The sequence below is a fragment of the Corvus cornix genome, chromosome 9, assembly GCF_000738735.6.
Source record: "Corvus cornix cornix isolate S_Up_H32 chromosome 9, ASM73873v5, whole genome shotgun sequence".
In the NCBI taxonomy this organism is placed as follows: domain Eukaryota; kingdom Metazoa; phylum Chordata; class Aves; order Passeriformes; family Corvidae; genus Corvus; species Corvus cornix.
In genome coordinates this window covers 8,357,948-8,382,570 of record NC_046339.1, presented here as the reverse complement: position 1 = coordinate 8,382,570, position 24,623 = coordinate 8,357,948, and the positions used below count along the sequence as shown (strand labels likewise).

At 42.9% G+C, this 24,623-nt stretch overlaps 2 protein-coding genes and 3 non-coding genes across 5 annotated transcripts; 4 read left to right on the top strand and 1 right to left on the bottom strand.

The window, feature by feature from the left end:
* The first annotated feature begins 3,717 nt into the window (after positions 1 to 3,717).
* Positions 3,718 to 10,778, top strand: EIF4A2 (eukaryotic translation initiation factor 4A2). The gene is made up of 11 exons (XM_039556838.1): positions 3,718 to 3,828; positions 4,676 to 4,721; positions 4,809 to 4,941; positions 5,199 to 5,338; positions 6,517 to 6,685; positions 6,873 to 6,982; positions 7,107 to 7,250; positions 7,636 to 7,773; positions 8,061 to 8,150; positions 8,395 to 8,474; positions 9,966 to 10,778. The coding sequence occupies exons 1-11, from the start codon at positions 3,800 to 3,802 to the stop codon at positions 10,108 to 10,110; spliced, it is 1,224 nt and encodes a 407-aa protein (XP_039412772.1). The 5' UTR covers positions 3,718 to 3,799; the 3' UTR covers positions 10,111 to 10,778.
* LOC120410513 lies at positions 5,052 to 5,122 on the top strand. Its single transcript, XR_005602715.1, has one exon. It is a non-coding gene; the product is annotated as a small nucleolar RNA SNORD2 (small nucleolar RNA).
* On the top strand, positions 7,298 to 7,478 carry LOC120410511. The gene has a single exon (XR_005602713.1). It is a non-coding gene; the product is annotated as a small nucleolar RNA SNORA81 (small nucleolar RNA).
* LOC120410503 lies at positions 7,855 to 7,982 on the top strand. Its single transcript, XR_005602705.1, has one exon. It is a non-coding gene; the product is annotated as a small nucleolar RNA SNORA63 (small nucleolar RNA).
* A 933-nt stretch (positions 10,779 to 11,711) lies between the features above and the next one.
* RFC4 (replication factor C subunit 4) lies at positions 11,712 to 23,894 on the bottom strand. Its single transcript, XM_010397296.2, has 10 exons — positions 23,653 to 23,894; positions 23,007 to 23,085; positions 18,568 to 18,647; positions 17,296 to 17,415; positions 16,313 to 16,456; positions 15,905 to 16,025; positions 15,336 to 15,461; positions 13,684 to 13,764; positions 12,667 to 12,783; positions 11,712 to 11,920 (listed from the first exon to the last, which is right to left on the bottom strand). Exons 1-10 carry the CDS (start codon positions 23,775 to 23,777, stop codon positions 11,825 to 11,827), a joined length of 1,089 nt encoding a protein of 362 aa, XP_010395598.1. The 5' UTR covers positions 23,778 to 23,894; the 3' UTR covers positions 11,712 to 11,824.
* Between the last annotated feature and the right edge of the window lie 729 nt (positions 23,895 to 24,623).

Genomic DNA, 24,623 nt, shown 5'->3' with positions numbered 1-24,623 from the left:
AAAACATTACTTCTTGCTAACAACACCCTAACAAATCATCTTGATCCTTAACGTGACCTACTGTGAGCAAACTCTGTCTACCATTACTTTCCTTGCCCTGCTAGTCATGGCAATCAAATAATACAGTCAGAACTCTGGCACCAGCACGAAAAGAACTCTGGGATCTTGCAGGTTTCCTGTGAAGTACCTGGCAGTTTCATGGCAAATCCAAATTATGCTATGAGATTTCTAAAAGGACATTTCTGAGACTTCCTAATGCAAACTGTACCACCGCCTTTGCCAGAATATTGGTGAGCAGGGATTGCTCAACTGGAGCTCAGTTTCAGGAGGTGTCAGCTCCTACTGCTTTCTTTAGATACGTCACTCCTTACTTCAATCTGCATGAATAATCACTGGAAACCCAGCTGCTAAACCAGCTAGTCCATCTGTTCCCCCTGTTAATAAATGTGTAATTATGTTCACTATCACCAAAGAGCTCATGATTCACTGGGATTGTCTTTTTGGGAAACATCTACAGAACTGTATTAGGTGTACATATATATGTGGCTGTGGATCCTATCTTTAGTAGCACAGACATACTAGTGTCTTCTTGGTATCTCTTCTGCCTGATGATAACATGAACCTGGTCCTTGGGGAGCAAGTTTTCAGTTGAGGCTGCTCTAAAAAGCTTAATCAGATTTAAAGCCAGGGGACCACAAGAAATCCCAATGTCATTACAAGATTTTTGTCAGTGACAAAATCTGACCTTTTGATACCTCTCAGTTTGATGCTTCATGTTCAGAACATAAATCATTCCAGGCAGAGTATGGCTAACGCTGGCCCAAATGCACACAAAAGAAGATATGAAATCACATGAAAAGGTTGTTTGCCCGACTGTAACCAGAGATATTTCTCAAACATTGTACATGGGTTTTAAAGGATATAAAATGTAGGATCTTTTCCTCTAGTACAGTCAGGGGTCATTGCTAGAACAAGAAATCTGGATATCTGCTATCTTGTTTCACAAAAAGAGAAGACTGATTCTGTGTTTCTAACCACTTGCTTGAAGTTTATGAACAAAATTTTTTTCATCTTTTCATTTGGTGAAAGAAGTCAATGATTTCCACTGGAGGAAACACTGGGTTCCTTTTCTCATACCTTAGTGTGGAATATCCATACAAATAAATGCCTTTCACGTGGGAACTGATGATTTGTTTCTTAAATCATAATTTCATTGTTCCAGTCATACAACACTTGAGGCAAATAGAGCATCTGCCAAGGGGCCACTGGACTGAGGAGTGTCACTGCATTAAAATAACCACAAACCAGAACAACTAACATGACCAAATAAATCAATCAGACTGCCAAACCCTGCCACAGCCACGTGACAGCAGATACCAGTATGCTCACAGGCTTTTCTTTATATTTATGCGTCAGGTGAATAAGAAATGAACAAAATCCTCAGAGACAGGGAAATTTCAAGCTCCTCAATAAAGGCCAGTGATCGGGAGCTTGGGGGGCAGCTGTTTGGCTCTGCAGTTGCTTAATGCAAAGAAATCTTGGCATCTAATCAGGAGAATCCCCATTATTTTAGCCAGTAAATAACAATATATATATTTTTAAATTGTCCCCCTTGGTTGAAGATAATAATGTAAAAAATTTTTCTAGTTTGTTTTTTTTTTTTTAAATAGAATGAAGTTTGGCCAAGTGGACTAAAAACAAGACTTGAAGCAAACTAGAGCAATGAGAACAGTTTCTCCTTAAAGAAAGCCAGGAAAGCCTTGTTACTGGAAAACTGCTGTCATATATGAACACTCAAAGTGATCTGAATACACGGGTAATCTTAAATGACACTGATTTCTTTATTGGAAAAGATAAAGTAGATACTTGTTTCTGAGATGCCATTTCAGATCTGTGAAGAATGATGGCTTACCTTCCTGAAATTCCCACGCCTGGAAATCTCTTCCTCTCAGATTTGCAAATCTACTAAGACTAAAATGCAGTACTTGAATAAAAATATTCATCAAATCAAATTCAACAGCTTTCTTAATAAATATTCAAGATCCTTAACTAATATTCAGTAGTATTATTTCTCCATTTAGACTCAAATCACTTTAGTGGGAAATCTGACTGTGCCAGCCCAAACCTGTGCTCACATTCTTTCTTCAGTTCATCCTGTTTGTTTTACAGCCAGAGGTTAATAGCCCACACAAATGGGCATCATTCATTTAAAAGGCCTCTGGCTGCTGTTGCGTGTCTATCTGAACTGCAAACACAAGAAATATCCTCAGTATTTTCTATCCACCATGGGTAGACAGAACTTGAGAGCATTAGGATAGGCTGAGAGTGGAACTGCATTTTTATAATTTAGCTGCGATTGTGGTAGGTTGTACTATTTCTACAGATAATATTGCCCGGGCAGATGCTACCACAGCAAGACTTAAGGTATATACAGTCTTTGAGATGTTCCCTTTATGGATATTCTAGATGGTTCTAGGCAATTTACAACAGTCTAGACGAGTGAAGGGTTGAGTTTTTCAAGCACTGCCTTCATTTCATATATAATCACTATGGAAACAAATTGCAAAGTGATACACATAAACCATATAAAGTTGGCACAAAATTATTGCTCACAATTTATATTACTTGCTTCCATAAGAAATACTGATGAATAGATTACTGTAGAACTTGAAAAGGGCATTAAAAGGATCGATATTTTTTCTACCACAGTATGAAAGCCTTAGGCATGATCATGGAATCGGTTTGCACAGTAACAGTTCTCTTAGTGCTTGATTTTGGACTGCACTAACCTTTAAATCATTCTTGACAGGATTTTTCGTGGACACCGCTGTACTGCGACCTGCAGCACATCACAGCACCGTACTTTCTGCAGCACCCGAGGACCACCTAACCTGTCTCCTACAAATACTCCTGCATCCCCTTCAGGAATGATCCACCCTTAGCGCCTCGGGACAAGTTTGCGGGATTCAGCCACGGGCCCGCCGGCCTGCACTGTGTGTGAGCCCGGGGCTGAGCAGGGCCGAGCAGCCCTCAGAGGCGCCTCCATCTGCTCCCCTCGCCTCAGGGCCTCTCCGTGAGCTGCTAGCGCTGCCCCTCATGACCAACGCTGCTACGGCCCCGGGAGCGCACGGGGACAGCCCGAGGTGTGTTTCGGCTGTCAGGGAGGAGAAGGAGACGGGAGCCATTTCTGTGTGCGGATGGGGCAGACGCGCGGCCACCGGCCCCCGCCCGAGGAAGCCTCTTTCTCTCTCTTCTGTCACCCCCCGACTCCGGGGCTTTAAAAACAACCAGGACGGCGAGGAAAACGCGGCCGCGAAAATAGGCTACTATGCAACCCCAGCCACTGCCGCAGGGCCGCTCGCTGTCCCCTCAGCCAAGCCGAGCCGACACCGCCATGACCCCCTCCCTCCCCGCGCTGCAGCAGAGGCCAGGCCGGGAAACCCCGTGCGCGCGGGGGGAGGGGGAGGCAGAGGGAGGAAGGAGTGGGGCGCTGTGACGCACTCAATGGTGCAATATCCTTCCGCGCCCTGGAAAAAAAAGTAGTTCCATGTTCAACTTAACCTCGCAGACCCGAGAGGTTCATACACAACCTTCGGATTAACTCAGACAGTCGCGTGACGGGACTCTCTTAGGACAGAGGGCTTAATCCGGGGGGGGTTCGTGCTTTTTTGGTTGTGGCATGAGATATATATCCATGCGCAGAGCAGAGCGCAACGAGTCCGGCAGCAGGGCGGGTATATAAGGCGGGCGCCGCGTAGGGCTTGCCTTTTCAGTTGAGGACAGAGCTGGTGGTCGGAACATGTCAGGGGGCTCCGCGGATTATAGCAGGTATGGCGGGGGGCCTGGGTCCTTTCCTCATTTGGGGCCTCCGTGGATTATGTGGGGGCGGCCGGCGAGAGAGGAAAAAGTCTAAAGAGAGGGAGTGGTGCGAGCTGGAGCGCTCTGGGGGAGGTAGGGCGCTGCGGTCAATCAGCCCTGCGCCCTGGCCCCTCCCGTTCTAGACGTTTCTGTCCCTGCGCTCCCCTTGCTCTCGGTTCAGCAACGGTTTAGCTCTAGTCCTCGGGGCTCGGTTTTCGTTACCGGCTTTTTTAGCAGTCTAGTCAGCCCTGAAAAGGACTTTATCGAAATAAATTCGTATACAGCTGAATTGTAGTTCAGATGCCTTTCTGGGGGTTTTTTAATTGACATTCTCTTTTCCCTCGTGCCGTCTCTTCGCCCCGGGTTTCGGGCCGCGCTGAGGGAGAGACCATTATATTTTTTGGGGGGGGGAGGGGGAGGCCCCCCCGGGCGATCGTCCGGCGCCGTCCGCCCGCAGCGCCCGGTTTGCGCAATCCCAGGGGTGGAGCTCTCGCGAGAGTTCCCCGGCGGGGCGGGGCAGGGGGATCCGCAGCAGCGCCGGGAGCGCGCCCGCCCCCCCCTCGCGCGCTGCCGCGGGAGCGCGCGCTCGGTGCAGCCGTGCCCGCGGTATCGGGCCCGGCCCCGGGAGCTGGGGATGGGCTTTGGTGGCACCCAAGCCACTGAGGGAGAGGGGTAGGAGTTTTCCCATTGGTAGAAGCTCAGAGCACCTGCTGGAATAATCTGTCACGGGTCCCGCCGCTTTCGCAGCCGGGGTGTCAGCTCGCCTTCTGCGTGGTGGTTGCTGCTGTGCTTAACAGCGTGTTCTCTTTCATGGCAGAGACCATGGCGGCCCAGAGGGAATGGAGCCCGATGGTGTCATCGAGGTGAGCACTTACGAACTGACCTGAGAATTTATACGCTGGTGGACACGGGTACTGAATTTATTATTTTCTATGCTTTCTTCATTACAGAGCAATTGGAATGAGATTGTTGACAATTTCGATGATATGAATTTAAAAGAATCCCTTCTGAGGGGCATTTATGCTTATGGTTTTGAGAAGCCTTCAGCTATTCAGCAGAGAGCTATTATTCCTTGCATCAAAGGTATGCAATCGATTCATTAATATCAACATCGGATAGTTAGGAAAGTATTGTAAAATGCATATGTTGTTTTATTAGTATGTAGTTATAGCTATTTTTAATCTTCATTGGAAAAGTGATATGATGGTACACCATCTTTCGGGACTGACCTGAAATGGAGAGAACTCTTTAGTACTGATCACTTACTTCAAGGGGAATTAAATAAAACTAACATAAATGACCCGTGTGGGAGCAGTAAATGTGTATCCTACTTTTTTTAGGGTATGATGTGATTGCTCAAGCTCAGTCAGGTACTGGCAAGACAGCCACATTTGCTATTTCCATCCTGCAGCAGTTGGAGATTGATCTCAAGGAGTCCCAGGCACTAGTATTGGCCCCTACCAGAGAACTGGCTCAACAGGTATTGATAGTGTAGTTTAAAAAAAAAAAAACCAAACCAAAAAAACCTTGTGTGTTGCATAGGTTTCAGGTTTCACAACTGTGAGACAACATTACCAGATTTCTGTAACGAAGGGGCTGTAATTAATATCTATTCAGAACCCTTCTTGTGTGAAGTAATGGAGGATACAAACTGGCTTCTGTCCCACAAGTTCTCTGCCTCCTTGAGGAGCTGAGTTGATGCACATGGAGGGTGTGCTGGGGCAGGGGTGCAGGAGCCAGCTGCTGTGCTGTGTGTAAAGCAGAGGGAGCGTCTTCAGCAGAATAGCAAAATTACTAAAGCACAGTTCTGATTGGAAACAAAAAAATTACTTGTTTAAAAGTTACTTAAACTTGAGTGCAGTTGTGCAACATGAAAATTGCAGTGCACATTTGGTTACTTAAATGGTTTTGTATCTTTGTATGCTTTCCTGACAACATAATTGCATGTCTCTTTCACCTTCAAGGCTTGGTATTCTGTTATGCTAAGTGGGTGTGTGGCAACAAAACTTAAGTAACACTTGAATTTTTAAGATAAATGTATCAGGAATGTGGGGTCTTAAAGTGCAACATTGAACCAACCTTAAAGTAAAAATCTTACTGTCACTTTCAATTAGAATATACTGAATAGCCATTGGTATGTGACAGTTCTTCAAGGTAAAGTTAAACATTCTAAATCAGAAAAAAAAAAATCCAAAAAATCAATGGAATAAGAGCCTTTGATCAGAATGTTATGCCTTTGTTCTGCTCTAAAGCTGTTGTTGAGGGTGAGGCTTGTTTTGAAACCTGGCTTATAGTGGTGCCCTTGGAGTGTTCACAGAAGATTGTCCAGGTGCTTACTGTGCATGCCTGAGCAGCTGAGAGCTTGAGCTCACTTCTGGTGGCCCTGCTTTCAGCTTAGGAATTGTCTCAGGGCAGTCACTCAATCAGCAAGTCCAACCAGTAAGGACACAAATATTACTTAAGTGCTCCTCTGCCTTGTGGTTCCTAGTGAGCAACTTGAATTATGTGAAGTTGGGCAAAGTCATTTTAGCAGCTCTCAGTTCCAAGAGCTGCATGGTCCTCAGTTGGTGTCTTGGCTTCCAGAGTCCATAAAAGCCAGTGATAATGGGGCTTAAGTTTTACTGTCCTACGAACTACTAATGGAAGGTTCTATTTTAGATTCAGAAGGTAATCCTGGCCCTTGGAGACTACATGGGAGCAACATGCCACGCTTGTATTGGCGGTACAAATGTGCGCAATGAAATGCAGAAACTCCAGGCTGAGGCTCCGCACATCGTGGTGGGAACTCCAGGGCGTGTGTTTGATATGTTAAACAGGCGCTATCTTTGTAAGTATCAATCTCATTGTGCTCTTGCTAATAAATTCCCTGGAGGCCTCATACCCACTAAGAGCTTTAGTGTATTTGTTCTCGCTGTAGAGAGTTGTGCTGGAAAGCTTAGTACTAAAGGAGCATGATGTTTGTAAAGGATTGTGTGTTTCTGAAACTTCATGAGATGCTGCTCTTTTTCCAATAGCACCGAAATGGATCAAAATGTTTGTTTTGGATGAAGCTGATGAAATGTTGAGCCGTGGATTTAAGGATCAAATTTATGAGATCTTTCAAAAACTAAGCACAAACATCCAGGTAAAAAGTTTTTACATGGTTAAAGTGATGGATGCAGATTTGGTTACAGTGTAGCTGATAACTGAGTAGTACAAATGAAAACTATTGTACAGGGTATGTGCTAACACACAATAATATATTCTAGGTTGTATTGCTGTCAGCTACAATGCCAATGGATGTGTTGGAAGTGACCAAAAAGTTCATGAGAGATCCCATCCGTATTTTGGTGAAGAAGGAAGAACTGACTCTGGAGGGTATCAAGCAGTTCTACATTAATGTTGAGAGAGAGGTTGGTATTGGTTATAATTGCTCTGGTAGGAGGAGTAAGGTTATCTTACCTTCTTGTTAAAGCACTGTACTAAAATTGCAGAAACCAAGGCTGAGCTTTGGTTTCTGCAATAATGCTAGTAGAGTAAATGCAAGAAGAAGAAAAACTATGCACTAGATCAAAAAGGACTAGGGTGGACCTCTTTCTTAATGTCCAGTGTCCTGTGTCTGAAGATTTGGTGCAACAATTGATGGAAAAACTTGACTTTGTTTCCAGGTTATACTGAATATAATAGTGTGCAAGAGCATGCTTAATTGGTTATTGTATTTGAGGTTTTTTTATTCCTTGTTCTTATGTACTGAGCTGTCTGTGTCATGGTGCATTTCCTGATCTTTGTTTTGCTCAGGAATGGAAGCTGGATACTCTCTGTGATCTGTATGAGACACTGACCATTACACAGGCTGTTATTTTCCTGAATACAAGGAGAAAAGTAGACTGGCTTACGGAGAAAATGCATGCCAGGGACTTCACAGTCTCAGCTCTGGTAAGAATTCTTACTTCCAATCACTTCTGAAATGCCCTGTATTTACTGGAAAAGAAATGGTGATGAGGAGATACCAGTGAGAAGCAGGAAAGTTATAATATAGCTGTGCAGTGCTGTATTATCGTTCCCCCTGCTTAAAGTAAAGTGCTTCCTTTCTATCCCTACCTGCTTCGTTCCCACAGCAGGTAGGGACGCTGGGTTTCATACATACCTTTGTTCTTTAAAGGACATCCTGGTTTGGAGCATTGGAGCTGTACTAATTGCAACTTTTTGTTTTAATTCTCCAGCATGGTGACATGGACCAGAAGGAACGGGATGTTATCATGAGAGAGTTTAGATCAGGGTCCAGCCGTGTCCTGATCACCACTGACTTGCTGGTGAGCATTGTCTTACATTGGAACATGCTCCTGTTACAGCCTTGTCCCAAAAGCTTCATAATTCAGTGATGGTTTTTGTAACCTGAACTGTTGGGAGCTTTTTGGAAGAGCAAAGACCATGCATGCTCCACTGTGGACTGCACAGTTGTAGTTCACAACTAATGATGTGCTTGACAAAAGCCTGAGATACATAAATTTGAAAAAAGCCCCTGACTGACATTAAAGACTTGGTGTTGCTTTGCAGGCTCGTGGCATTGATGTGCAGCAAGTGTCCCTGGTTATCAATTACGACCTGCCGACCAATCGTGAGAATTACATTCACAGGTCAGTCGGCTCTGCCCCCCAGTCAGTCCCTGTGCTGTGCTGGATGTGGGCATTGGCACACACCCTCCTCACCTGATCCTGTAGTCCTCACCAAACCAGAGGTCTTGGCATCCATGCATAAACTGCTCAGAGCTAGCAGGGAATAAAACCACTTGTGCATTGGCTTTAAACAAAGCCTTGCCTTGCACAGCTGTGGTTCTGAACCGAGGGAGGAGCAGAACTTTTGAACACTTAAAGCAGTGGGAAAACTTAGTTGTGTAACAGGTTCAGTGATGGCTGATGAACCTTGGAGGTGTGGGGAAAATGCCAGTGACTGAACTGTCTTTTGTCATGTAGGCTGTGATGTACGAGTGTGACAGTGTTACTGGTGCAGCATCTTGACAGCAGGGTCAGCTTGATCTGGGGTTCTGGCTGATCTGGACTTGCTGCTGCTGCTGCTCAGTGACAAGCCAGACCTTTCTACTTGAGAAAAATAATTGTGTAGGGCTGTCTTCTCTTGCACAGGTTTAGCTGTGTCCATGTTGTGTGTGCCATGCTTGCTCTTAGTGGCTTCTTAGTGGGATTCTTCTCTGTGGTGTGTGTCTCCTGGTAGCAGTTTATTTCCCTAGGTTTAGTTAACTGCTTCTAGTGACTGTCCCTAAATTAAGTAAACTGTGCTTTATTACTTGATGTAAAAAAATACAGGAGTCGATAGCAGCAGTTGATGACACAAGATGGTGCTCAGAAACGACGGCGTAATTTAGGACGTGGATTCGTAAGCGGCACAGTTTGAATAAAGAGCGAGTTGGTATTTATTTATTTATTTTGTCATGGTTATCCCCTAAGTTTTGTGAGCCCTTTCTGTGTATTTAGCTCTTGCTGGCAAGGTGCTCTATTGTGCAGTCTGTAGGAAGGTGGAGCCCATGGTGGATGTAAACTAAACCACATGCACTGGTGTGTCAGTAACTGATGTGGGCTTAGACAAAAATGTTGAACTTGGATTTTGCTCTCTAAAGAAAACCAACAAAAACCCTAAGTTTTCCCACTGGAAACAGTTAGGTTGAATTAAAATTCTGAAATTCAGTGTGCTGTTCCATCTTATTGGATGTAATTGGATGAACTTGGTAACAGTCTGATTGTTAAAACAACAGCCTGTCCTCTGTGTGCTCTGTGCTTGGGAGTGGATGCATGAGGGGTGGGTGTGCACTGTAACCAGAGGGGAGGGAGACTGACCCAGGACCTCAGAACACAGCACCGAGCATTAAATAAAGATCTTGCTTTGCAGCCAAAGAGTAACCGTGTGTGCCCTGCTGCCTGCCACGGGATGGACCTGCTGGCACCAGCTGCTGGTTTTTCCTGACCAGATGTGACTTGGGTGGCAGCTGGTCCTGTTAAGGCAGCATAGACTGGCCTGTGGCAGATAAGAGCAGCAGTTAATGAATGGATCTTGCAAACACATAAAGCAGATGGGAGAGGTTAACTTGGGTGTAAATGTGTTCTCTTTTTGTGCAGAATTGGCCGGGGTGGCCGTTTTGGCAGAAAAGGTGTGGCTATCAATTTTGTCACTGAAGAGGACAAGAGGATCCTGCGAGACATTGAGACTTTCTACAATACTACAGTGGAGGAGATGCCGATGAATGTGGCTGATCTCATTTAGTCCCCGGGATGAGGTGGTTGTGAATCCAGTGCTCGCTGTTGCTGAATAGGCGATTCACAACGCGCATTGTGCTTCTTTCTTCGGGGATATATTGAATCTTGTCTCAATGCTCATTACGGATCAGAAATACAGATTTTTGAAAAGAGAAGCGACTTTCTGTCGTGAGCTCTTGTGGGGAAAGCCATTGGCTTTGTCCACTTTAGGGTTAGACTGTTGGGGTTGGGTGGAAAGTCATGGGGTCTGTAAATTTTTTCTTTATTAGAAATTTATTTCCTAGTTCCATAGAAGTGGTTGTATTAGATGTTCTTTATCATTTAATAATTTACTTATGGACTAAAAGATATAAGTGCTGTATAAAGTCAGCCAATTATGTTAAACTAGCCTACCTTCCTTTATTGTATGTACTTACACCTCAGATTAAATTGGAAAGGCCTTTCAAAATCTCTAAACTTTTATAAGAGCATTAAAATTCATTTTTGTTTCATATGTATTTATTCAATAAAGTATTTAATTAGTGGTAAGTGTGATCTGGACCCTGTTGCTAAGCCCCAGCAAGCAAGCAATCATACTATTGTCTTAGTTAGGGTTAAACCCAGTAAAATTTGCCATATTGCACATGTCTTAATGAAGTTTGAATGTTCAATAAAATACTTCTATATTCACTTAAATTGTAAATAGTTGCTTCTTGGGTTGAGGGGAGGGTGACAGCAGCCTGCTCTGTTGCAGGATGGGAGCTGAAGGTGGCAACTGCTGCAGCCTTGTGTTTGTGCCCAGAGCTGCTGCACTTTGTCATTAACTGCAGGGTTGGTTCTGGACTACTACAGGGTGAGCTTCAAGTGCCAGTGTGTCCCTGGGTGACACAGCTCTGGGGTGCTGGACCTGTGTCCTTAACACTGGAACACCCTTTCATCAGAGTAGAAAATGGCTCACTTGAAAATTGGTGCTGGCTTGATGAAAAAGCTCTGCACTGCCTCATTTGTGCTTAATAGCTGTCCAAGGGCACCTTTCCCCCTCCCCCCCCAAAACCATTCAGGAAGGTGGGACAGGTGCTCAAAACAGCATCTCTGAAAGGGTATGTCCCAAAGAATGCTCAGCCACTGGGAGCTGTGTTCATCCAGGTCACACCTTTAAGTGGTTCATGAGCAAGAATGGAGTGAGATGACAGGAAATCTAAGTGACATATTCAGAACATGACCTACCCTTTGCTGGACATTTTTTTCTTGGATAACTTGAATGGAACAAAAGTTGAAACATGTTTACTAGTTAGGTCATTTTTGCCATGTGTAACCCTAAAGGATCAGACACAAGATGGTGGAGGCATGCGTTGTGCTTCCTTAGGAGCTGGGTTCAGCCTGAACCTGTGTTCTATAGGGATGTGATCATTTTGCCAAGTCAGCCTATTCAAAGCCAATACAGGCTGAAAGGAATAACAACCCTTCTGTCTCTGCTTGCAGCTGATAACAACTTGTTTGTATGGATATGCTCACTTTTGATACAGTTGTTTCCAGGTTAAGTGCACAACAGTGAACTGCACAGTAGGAGCATCACTGACCCCTCTGCTCTTTACCCACTGTAAAAAAATTGAATCAAATATTCCAGCCTGAGGTTTTCCAACTGCAGTGCAGTCCTTTTATTGCAAAAAACAGTACAAAAGCACACAGGTCCCTGCTCTGAGAGCCCCAGCCAGCCCTGGAACAAAGGGCTGCTGGAGGAGTCAGGTGTTCTGTGTGAGCTGCTGCATCACAAGGGCACAGAGACTCATCAGCTGCAAGAACTCATCAGCACCATCTGCCAGGCATTTGTCCACTTCCTGCAGACAGAACAGACAAGGGAAAACCCTCTAAAATGGCGATGCTCAAGGCAGCTGTGTCTTGGGGTACAGTGGAGAACAAGAAATTTGCCAGCTGTTAATCGGCACAGATTTCTCCAGCAGTCACGTCACACCCCCCTCCCACCTGGGCTGGGAACAATGAGCTCTCCAGCCTCCAGCTCATCTCCTAGAGGAGGCCACCACATGACAGTTCCATACACAAAGGGATGTGGCACTGGCCCTCCAAGCCCCTGCCAGGAGCATCACTGCAGGACATCCACACCCCCTGCCTGGCTGCAGTGACTTCAGCAAAACCTCCACCACAGCTGGCTTTCCTTCTTCATCAAAATGGAGAAAGTTAGTGAACTTTTTCTTTTTGGAAAGGCGTATTTTATGCACCAGGACAAAAAACATGCATTTTGCAGCTTCTAACTGTTTTTTAAGCGCTGACTTATTCTCATATTAATTTTCCCTCCCACGTTATATTAAAAAAACCCAAAACAACCACACCCACAACTGTCTTGATCGAATCCACTAGAACAACATAATACAGATAATAATTCACTTAACTAGATTTCAATCCCTTCTCATGACATTTCTCAGGACAAAAGTTTACCTTCTACCAGGAAGCATTCAGAATTAAAAAAAAATCAAATCATCACTACTTCTTGGGAGAGACTCTACAAACAAAAATTAACCTGTGGAGATTAATGTGTTTTGTTTTTTTAAACTCAAGCTAGACTTACTGCAAGTTTCTCAACTATGGCAGATTTCTGCTTGTCGCTGTAATCTTCGCTCTCCACAACTGTGTCGTGCAGCTGGTTTACAAGCTGAGCAACAGCAAACCCCTCATTGATGAGATTCTGCACAGAAAGAGAGGAAAACGGAAGTAATTCAGCAGCAGAAACACCACAAACTGGAAAAACAATTTTGAAAAATTCTGAACTGAGAGACTGCACTGCACTTCAGTATGGAACTTGCACATTTCAGAGGACAATTCAGTAGTCTGTGTACAGCCCAGCCCTGCATCCTGCCTGACAGTGACCCAGTGTGAGCACCTCAGAAAGGCTGCACGAGCAAGGCAGGCACAGAGCAGTAGTTCTGTCCAAACATTCTTCCAGCTTCTGACAATTTAAATCTTGGATATTTTATGAGACATTTAAAACATTTAACAACCTCCACTGAACGTGCCCAATCCTATTCTAAAATTAGGAGGGCTTGGCATCCACAGCATCATGTGGCAGTTTCACAGCCATCACATTTTAAACGGCCACCTACTTATGATTTATTTTCTTCATCTGGTCATTGATAGCCTCAAGCATTGAGAGATCTGTAAGGCCAAAGCTTTTTTAATAAAATAAAACCCATGGCAATTAAAGATAGCTTTGAAAAAAACTCAGTAGTGCCCGATTACAGAAACATCAGGTATTGAGAACACTGGTCAGTGAAGCCATTTAGGGAGAGAGAAGTTTATGAAAATAGAGTTTGTGCAACCTTATTTTTCTGTTCAGCCAAAGAGCTCTACATGCCATCAGTTTAACCCAGGAGAAAGCCAGAGTCATATTGGTAGGGAAATTTATTTGCAACTTTGACAGCTCTGACTAAGAAGGGAAAGACTGGAGTCCTAACTGGCAAAAGAGACTTCCCAAATGTGCATCCAAACTGACTGAGGCCAAACATTCTTCAGCTGTAGCATGGGAACAAAGGTATTCACAGGCCGTGACTGAGAGAAATACCCGGGCTAAGCACTAAGAAAACTCTACCTTTGCCAGCGTTTCCAGTTTCTCAAAGGAACCACTCTGGCAGCCCAACAGCAGTTCATCAATTGTTTCTTTAGGGATGACCTGTAACAAGAAGTGACATTTCTTAATTTCAACTCTGTAAATTTAAAATCAGTGTTGATGCTTACAGTAACAGATACAAACTGTTTGTGGCAAAGGCCATTTCAGGATTTCATTCCTCTACACACCCAACCACTTCAAGCAAGTATATGAGACAGACTAAATAAATTTTAAAAGAGCTAGGCTGTGATATATATCCTATACTGGTGATATTAAAATAAAAATCATATCATAACAATAGACTGTCAAAGTCACTTTCCTAAATCCAACACACAGGTGCTTATTCAGGACACTGACCAAGAGGAGGACATACTTCAACAGTTAGATCAGCCAATGCTTTCTGGACCATTCTACACCTAAACAACACAGCAAATCAATTTTATTTCCAGTGACACACCAACAACATCCAAAAAAAGCCCAATGCAATGCATCAAGATTAGACAATAAATCAGAAGGAAAAAAGTTGACAGATGCCATTTTGTCACTCTGTGGAGGGAAGAGTTGCCGATTTCCCCCTTCACTCATTGTCATTCCTGTCGGTTGAGTGCCTGGACAGTTTGGTTTCAAAGCTTCTTTATTAATCTCTTGTACTAAGGTTACTCTGGCGTCACAGAACTTGTGTATGACCAAGAACTTCAAGTTTTTATGAAGATGTAAAATTGGGTTCCTTTGCTTTAAACAAGCATTATTCATTCAATAATGGAACTTCATGCTTCTCTTTCCTATCATTACAGTCAATTACTGCCAGGTTTCAGATGTTTAATATCTATTCAGATACCAGCTGGTTTACAGATACCCAAAACTGAACAATGACTTCACTGTGAAAATTGTTTAATATTGTTCTGTAACACTCTGCATAGTAGCAATTGCCTCTGGTTTCATCAAAGTGAGAAGCTCCCAAACTCTACAGTTAGCTATAATGGCAGCACCCTCATGGGAAGTGTGTCCATCATTAAAGCCCATTTATTTTTCAGCTCCTCAACTCCTCATCTCACATTTCCTTCTTCAGGGATGCTTTGTTGCTATAGGAACACCTTCACACAAGTTTTATTAAACACATTTTCTCTCAGGTTTCTCCTGTGCCTCTCAGTATTACCCATGTCATTCTAGAACAAACCACTGCTGTTTCATTAAAAAGCAGGACCCACACAGATCCTTGTCACTGTGAACATTAAGCTGAAAATGAGCTGCTACTGGAAGTCATTTCCCTGTGGTGCTTCCAAACCAATATTGCAATGATCTATACATACACACACACATACAGAAAAGCACCAAAAAGATGTTCTAATCTACTCTCCCACAAAAGGAAACACATTTTGCATTTATGGGCAGACTATTTCAACTTCAGTTTGAATTATAAGACTGTTTTACAATTTTCCATGATTTACAGGAGAAGTTGCTAGAAACCTGCTATGTATTAAGTGTACAGAATCAGGTAGATAGTGTATCATTACCATGCTGCAGTACTAGTGAGTATAAAACAATTTTTTAATCAAACTTTGAGCAATGGTAGATAGAGGTAGCAAGAATGTTTTTCAGAGTAATTACAGGAGAAACTGTAAGGCACAGCTTACCCCAGCAATTTCAGTGATTATCTTCTCTGTGATCTCCTTCCCACCCATTAGGCGAGTGGCACTTTGAAGAAAAGTAATTGCTTTTCTTAAGTCCCCATCTGACACTTTCACAAGGTAGGATACTGCCTGAAAAATAATGTCAGAAAAAGCTATGTTAAATGTTCACTGTTAATTAAAATCCAGTATACTTTTTCAGCGGTTATTTTAAAACATCAAGTAGTGCCTAAAGCAGATTGTCAGAGCCAAGCACAATACACAAGTTACAAAGCAACCTCTCCACTAACACAAATGTGTGCTGGCAGTTTCAGAAAGAAGCATGGTTTAATGCCAGTACACTCAGCAGAGAACAAAAAGCCCTACAGTTTGGCTTCAGTTTTCTCTGGTGGTGGACTTTTCTCTGGTTTTAGGATGACTTAAAATTCATCTCATCTATGGAAGGAGAATAAATGAGTTTATGTATTTTATTTCATACAGTTGAGCTGCCTGGAAAAGTATGCTGACTTGGCCTCTTTTGCTGCCATGCAATTATGCACTGGATTAAGCAGTAAATCATGGCAACACGAAGTTACCTCATTACTGATTTTCACATGTTCCTTCTCAGCAACATCCAACAGCCTCTGCTGTTGGATACTGTCCGACAAAGGCTTGAAGCGGAATTTGGAGCACCGAGATGTTAAAGGTTCAATTATTCTGAAAGAAAGGAAGGAGAGTGGTAAATAAATGTGTGGGTCAAGTTCTCACAGACAAAGCTATAAAGGCAGAAAAGGTTTAAAATACCTTCAGGTTTAAATAACCCTAAAACTGCAACATTGTAAAAAAAGTGAGATCTAAGTATTGCTTCAGGCTTGCATGCACATGGTGACATCTCCATTAACTGAAAACTGTGAACATTAGGTATCAACTTTTAAGCAGGGGACAAAAAAAAAAGAGACTAAAGACCAGACAGCAAATCCAAATAAGCAACGAACTCCAGGTACCTGCTGATGTAGTTACAAATAAGACAGAAACGTGTTGTTTTAGATTCTTTTTCCATTGTGCGTCTTAAGGCTGCCTGGGCTGCTGAAGTCATAGAGTCTGCTTCATCCAGGATCACAATTTTAAAAGGAGGACACATTTTACCACTGAAAAATTAGAAATCTGTTATTCAGCAGACATGCAATGAATAGACCAAGGAAAAAAAAAACAACAAAAAATATAAACAGAAAAATCACTGCAAATAGCAAGTAATATTTTACTTAAGCATGTATCCTTGATAAATAGAACAGATTCAGAGGTTCAATCTTTTAAAAATTATTTTTAGATTAAAGACTAATACTTGTAATAATGGGGGGGGACTGAGTTGACTTGAACACTACAGAAGTCCTCTAAAATGCATGCTCTAAGCTTGTTCTTTTAACATCTCATGTACCTCTTCTTTTTACAGGCTTCCTGATTGCCTAAACTCCCAAGAATACTGCAACAGACTGATTTCAGTACATAAAATCATTCCTTGCCAGGCAGTCTTGGCATGCAGTTTCTTCCTCCTACTTTCCACAGTCCATACACATGGCTTGACCCGCACTGGGCTTCTCATCACCTAACACCACAATCCTTCTAGAAACCAACACCCATGTTTTAGAAATTCCTGCAGACTAGAAGGACTAGGGAAGTACCTTCCAGCACAATTTACCCAAAGAATTTGTTTTATGCTAGTCAGACAACATCTGCAAAGGCAACAACATGTGACCAAACCCAGAAGTCTTGATCTTGCGGAGTTTTCCCTGTCTGCCTCCAAAGCTAACAGCACCAGTAAAAATCCTCCTGGGTATTCAAACCCCAGTGTGAAATTCCATGAAGTAAAAGCTCAGCCAAAGCACTGTGTGTTGCCAGCTTCTGGGCAGTGCTGACCCATCATTTATATTAGAAACAAAAACAACCACATGCTTTGTCCTAAGCAGGAGGGGTTTGATCCAGCACTTACTCTGAACGGCTTCCAGATGCCGTTAGCTGAGCAAAAGCCTTCACTTTTTCCCGAATCACTTGTATCCCACGCTCATCAGAAGCATTTAACTCAAGGACTCTTTGCCGGAATAAATCAGGCCTGCAAAATTTTTATTACAACATGTTAGCTGCTAACCCTTGTAATGATGTTATAAAATATAACAACAACCCTTCTGGCTGTTTTGAATGGCAGGGATTATTTTTATCAGCATTACTAAATAACATTGTTAAAAGACAGTTAAGTTGAGATCATAAAATGTTAAGTATGAATTTCCATTAGCTATTTTTAGAATCTCCTCCCAGTCTACAGAAAACAATGAAGTATAAAACTGCATCAGTTAACCAGGAAAAAAAAAGGAGGAAGTTGGCTTTGTAAGTTCAGGGCACTGCATTATCTGCCTTTTTACTTATAGCCCGTGAACAATGTGAAATAACAAGTGAAATGCCACAATACAGTCACTAGCAGTATTACCAGAATGAAATATGCATGAAGACATGCAATATTTACCTGCAGTGCTATACTCCATTTAAAAAACCAAAAAACAAACCAACAATTAATACACTGGATTTTAAATCCCAGGAATTAAAATGGACTCACAATGTGGAGTTGTCTTCCTATTACTAAAGTAGACGTGGTTCTCTCCAAAAAAGAGTGAGTCAAAGATTAAAGATGACAAATGGGATGGGGGTGGTTTTAAATTCAGCATTACATTTGATCATAACATCAAACCACCTTCTCATCGTTTTTTGCTTATAGATCACTGAGTTCAGTACTCAAAAACTCCCCAATCGTTACAAGTGAGTTAATGAATACATGCTGAATTTTAGTCTGAGTCCCAAATACTACTTTCCAGACACAATTCAATAGTGCATAACAGAGAGATTACAATTCAGACATTTTATGAAGCACTTTGAGATCTATGTGTATCTAACAACTTACTAAATAAACCATAAAAATTGGAATTCCTTTACAAAGTTCAGTAAGGCATACACAAGCCATATTCTTCCCATACTCTTTGTTAGGGGGTTACATGGCTGCTAATCTGAAGTCTATACTGATAACAGGAATCAGTGACTTGTGACAGGACAAATGAGAAAGAAATCTTATGTTAGAGCTGAATTAGAATATGAAGATATTCCTGAAGAAGTGCTGAGAACTACCTAAGAGCAGGCAATGACCAGAGGCACTTCATCACATGATTAGGAGACATGTGGCAGCTGATTACACTGAAGCAACTTGATTCCAGCTTACCCAAACAGTTCTCTAGCAGCTGCTAAAATAGTGGAAGTCTTTCCAGTTCCAGGTGGGCCATAGAACAACAGATTGGGAAGCTGAAACAGCAAGGCACCGTTTGTAAGAAAAGCAAATAAAAAATCCACAAACAGGAAAACCTACTGACAATCTGAGCACCTAACAGAACAGAAACTAACTACTCCTCACAGTAAATAACATCAAGTCTTTCACTTCTAGGTCTCTAAAGGAGGACAAACAGGTGCTGCTTATAGCACAGCATGAACAAATGTTATTGGTGGCATCATCCCATGTCCTATCAAAATGGATATTACAACATATATTTATTTTTATATATACACTCCAGGGCATGCCTGAGATCACTAAAGCCTACAGAACTTACTGTTCTGATTGCAGTGACACCCAAATTTATTCAAGAATGGCCTTAAACAGCCTGGATAATACCAGCAGCACAGATGAAACCATCCTTTGCTTTCTCAGCTCCCCAGAGTGCCTTGTCCAGCCATGCTGAAGATTCTGTGCTGCCACCAACTGCACTGCAGTGAGCACAGGGCAGCTGTGAACGCTGGAGTGCAGCAAGGGCAGTGCAGGCACAGCCCAACAGCAACCACGGGGACAGGCCCAACAACTCACTGCACTGCGCAGCCCCGGCAAATTCCTGCACCCATCCAAGGAGTTTTCAAAGGAGACCACTGGCATTTCTTAAAGAAATTAGGTTAATTGATCTTTGAAATAATTTAATTAATGGCCTCAGCATGAAAAACACGACTGCATTAAGGAAATATGCTGAGACAGGAAGATCAAAGCAGCACAGCAAAGACTGCAGTAATAATTATAGGATGACATTTAGCAGCACAAAGCAAAAAAACCTCTCAGTTTGAGAATATAACTAAGTATCTGCTAGATACCTGAAATGCATTAGATGGAATAAAATACAAGCTGGGGTTTTTTTGTGTGTCAGAGGAGCAGTATAAGTCCGTGTAACATGGTGGTCCTAACTGTGCACTTTTAATATAGATGTAAATTTTTAATACTAACAGGTAATTAGCTGCACACAGTTCAGGTCATCCCTACACAAGGATGATGAATCCAAACTGGAAAAAATGACTAAAGGAGTGAAAAGCCTATCTTATGAGAAGCTCAGCAAAACAAAAGCTGAGAGGCAGTATGTTGCTCTCCATAAATACATCTGAGCAACACAAAGAACAAGGCTGGCATAAGCCAAATTTGTATAAGCCATGACTGAATTTTGGCTGAAATCAAGAAGCTTTCCAGTTGACACAGGAGTGATAGTTTTTTATATTACTATTTCAAGCAATCACTTTTATAAATTATCACTTTAAAACTGCTGTCTTTGACAACAGAGGATGTTCCACTTCTACATTCTTAAAACAAGAATCCAAAAGTTTCCTCCAACCAATAGCAAGGAGACAAACCTCTCAGTCTGACTTGATTTCTAGCCCTTAATAAGCATTCTATTTTTAAAGAGTCAACTAAAATTAGATTAGACAATTCTATACTGAATATAGCACGTAATGCAGACAGAATGGGAACAGTAAAACCATCTAAAGAGCAGAGAAAAATGCAGGAGTACACACCCCATAACCAGAAAATTAAATAGAGACAATCAGTTTGGTAACAAACATCCCATTTTAACAACTAAGACAAGACACAGAGCACAGACTGAACTGTGTAGGTACTCTAAAAGTAGAGATTAAATTCATTTATTGACTGGAAATCGATTGCAGATTGAAATTCTAAGTTTTGCCTTCTCTATCTGCCCATCAGTTGTTGCTTGTTTCCCTAATTGCTAATAAGCAAGCAGCATCCCCTACTAACATTAACTACTAATATTATCCCCCTCTATCTTTTATGACAGCTCCAGAGATGAAAAGTGTACTGAATGACAGCTGAAAATTCATCAGTCTCCATGCTAGGTTAGCACACTGCTAGGGTTGATGTTTGTGAGGAGATTCATCATTTCATGCCTCTGTGCTAATTCACACACTACGTGTCCTCAAAAAAAGCATAAGCAGGTAAAAAGTTTTAATTAGAATCTGTTTCCTAATTCCATTACACCCTGACTTTATCACTGTTTCTGTTTCAACCTCATTTATGCTGGTTTCTCACTGAAGTATTTACACCACTTTTCACCAAGCACAGCCTAATCCTTTATGTAACTGTGGCAGTATTTTTAAATAAACTGCAACCTGATCTGGTTATCCATTTTTCCATGCTTGCCAGGAGTAAGCAGGATACCTGCAGGCATCACTCTGCTCATGGGAAAGCTACCACATATAGTGCAGATCTCAGCTGCTTTTCCAGAAGTTTCAGTACAAGTGAAGATGTAAATTGCAATGATAATCCTATACTAACTCTCTTTTCAGTTGTTAAAGTATCATGAGCCAAATGAAAACTAAAGAACACTGTGACTGACCATTTTCAGTTTCTTTGCCAAAAAACAACAAATCAACAGTCCTGGCAGACAGAAATCAACTTCTCCAGTTCAAACCCCCTTGGACTCTGCTCTCCCCAGTTTATAATAGGATGATGTGTGCTCTTACAGATGGAGGTGTACAACCTCTAGGGAGTTACAAGTCCTGTATAAGTTATAGGGAGTTACAAGTCCTGCTCCATTTAGCAGCTCCCAAATCAAGGCCCACAAATACAGGCCAATCGACAGAGGACTGACTCTCCATTTCCAACACCAGGGTTTAAATAAAGCACATTACTCAAACCTACAGCATTGTCACAGCTGCTTCTTTGATCTTACCAGATCTCCAAACTCAGTAAGAACCTCTGCACTAATGTGTCCTTACTGAAGTAAGTATCAGACACTTCAGAGTTTAAATTACACTTTTGCCTCTTTGACAGAATGAGTCCTTTCAAGAAAACAATAAAAATGTTTAAATTTTTTAAAAACCAAAGTATTTTAAAGTACTTGCATGATTTTGTTTTCAAATGCCTTGCTGAGTTTGGGTAGCTATGGCAAAATACAGAGCCTCTAACCATAAGGAGAAGCTATAATTTGTCTTTTCAACTCAGGAGGCCAAAAGTCAACACAAGTGTACCAGGCTCAGAATCCAAGAAACACTGCTGATCCACAAGCTGTAGGGTTTTAAATAACTGTTGCTCAAAATAGAACTTCCCAACCCATCACCTAAGCAATGTTACACAACTGATATGTCCAGACAGAATAGATGGCAGCAGCTCATTTCTCCTTTGCTGTTAACAGTTCCTTCCTAATTACCTCAACTCTATAAATACTGTAATCCAGCAGCATTGCTGGTGAAACACAGATTTCTGGGGTACAACATTACCTGATAAGGTCACATTACAAGACCATTCTCAAAGCAAATTGAACATGGAGACAGGAAATAAGGAAAGAAATGCAAATCTTTTGCAGTTGTGTTGCACCAGTTTGATATTGGTTTCATACGCTCAAACAAGTAAGGTACTTCTGCTTTTGCAAGCTTTGATTAAATTATTATTTCCAGAGAGAAACAGACTCATATTACTGCAGAGCAGACCAAACCTGCAGCCCATAAAAACAGAACCAGCTTTTGAAGCACAAGTGTGACCATCCTAGGTAAGGAGGAAAAAAGTCTCAGTATGCACAAAGGATGGAATTGTTCAGATTTGGAAAAAAAGCACAGCCATCTCTTGGTTACGTACTTTATTTCTCCTTTCAGCCCCTTCACCTCCACATCAGCTGCTATGGAAGAAATGACCATCATACATACCAAAAATTTACTAAATTTTTATCCAAAAGCAAATGCAAGAGTAAACAAATGCAACTGCAAATGCTCTGCTCATCTACACTCTTAGGTCACACAAGCCAACCCTGCAACTGCCATACTTAGCTTTTTAAAGCCAAAGAGACTTACTTGGAAACTTGAACCCAAAAAGTTTGGGAATCACTATCCAAGCATGAGACCTAGCACTTATAAATTAAATTTCCCTCATTAGCCAAAAGTTTGAATGTTTAGCAGTTGCACAGAAGCACTGATATATCACTAGAAATGTTTAGGAATGACTGGCAATCCAGACCTGTCTATGAAAGAAAAACTTCCTCCTCCTGTCTAAAAACATGAATGTTACAAGTACTAGTGGAATAGCAGTGTGGAGACAACAAAAGCTTTTCCAGGTTTGAAACTATTTACAAGAAGTTTACCATGTGAGCTTCCCCAGAAAAATTCCAAACTGCATCATGGAACTGACAACTTCACCGTGTTTAGAAGACTGGAAATATAAGAAGCTTTACACATACACCACAACAGAATATATCACACAGAGTATATCACAAGGAAGTCACTAAGGTTTTTCATGAAATACCACTGTAAAAATGATCTTTGCTGAGTTGGAAAAGAGAAATTTTTGTTACCACTCAAGTGTCTGTCTAAAAATGCTGATTAGGTAGATGTTGTCTTTACACTCACATCAGCACCCTCCAGAGACTTCTTCAGCACAGCTACAACTTCATCCTGGAAGGCAACTTCATCCACATTTTTGGGACGACTAAATAAAAAGACATTAAATACAATTTATTACCTAACAAAGTTTCATAGGAAAGCTGAAATTGAGAAAAACAACATTTCCCCTTCTGATTACATCAGTTACTGAAGAATTACAGTGAACTTTGTAGTCGAAATCAAAATCATAACAGGAAGTCTAATATCTCTGGTCTGTATTACTGAAGTGATCTAATTCCTCAGGAAGCTGTCTTTTTCTGTGGTAAACACCTGTCCGAAGTGTTTTTAGAAGCAGAATTGCAATATTTTACCACTTTGCAATAAAGGTTTCTCAAAAACCACAAAGCACTAAATGCACTTATGCACCAAAACACAGAGATGAAACAGCACTGCTTGACATGGCCAAGAGGTATTTTCTGCTCAGTACCAGCCACAAGGGCACTTACAGTAGCTCGAGGTCCTGGATTACCTCGTAACAAGGCAAGTTACGCTGTTCTCCCTACACCCACACCTGCGACCCCTTTTGCTACGCACCGACTACCTCTCTACATCCCCCCAGAGCCAATCTCCCCTCTCACGGCCAGCGACCCCACTGCCCCAGAGCATCCCTTACTATTTCTCCACCCAGGGGATGGGTTTGGTCCTCTTGCCCTCCCCGCTGCTCCCGGCCGCGCTCTTTTCCTTGGCAGCGATGGGCTTGGTGCTTTTAGAGGCCGGGCCCTTGAGGAAGGCCTGCATGGCTACGGCAGTGCCGGGCTGTGCCGGGCTGTGCCGGACCCTCCTCACGGCCCCGTCAACCTCGGAGCCCCCAGGCCCCGCCGGCCCTTCCCGCCAAGCCGCCCGCGCACGGGGGCGGGGCCGCTTCCGCCAGCCGGGAGCCAATCACAGAGCGCGGCGCCGCCGGGGAGGGGGCGGGCACTGACGTCACGCTGCGCGCGCTGGTGTACCTGAGGAGGCGGGGGTGGGGGGAGCGCGGAGCGGGCGGCCCCTCAGGGCGGGCGCGCGCCGCCGCTTCTCCTTCTTCTTCTTCCTCACTATTGCGCCTTTCCCAACGTGAAATAAAGAACAAAAAGACCCCCCCCCAAAAGAACAAGCGCTGTACGAGAGCAAGCGGAGGAGGAACCTCTCTGTGTGGTGGGACCTCTTGTGGCCCTGAGGCAGGGCCTGCTCCCTTCCCCCGATGGCTGAGGTGCCTCTGGAGGCTCTGGAAGCGCCCCCGGGTGAAGTGGAACCCAGGAGAGCCTGAGGCTGGCCAGGGCCTGTCCTGGGACGGACACTTCCGCCTTTATGGACTGAAACCTGCTTCGGTCCTCGCTGCTGCCGTGCGAGCAGCTCCCCCAGGTGTGCAGGCTCAGGGTTATTGGTGCGGGAGTGAAGTGACAGTGAATCCTTTTTTTCCCCCATTATTTCTAATGACATCCATCGCAGCAAAGCCGGGGGGGGCCGGGGGGGGGGAAAGGATTGTGATTGATGTGACAGATCCCTTTAAATGATGAAAAAACATCCTGGTAGATGTGGCAGTCGTGATCAACGCCCACATTTCCATGTGCTGGGTGGCTGTAGCTTATCCTTCCAATTACACGC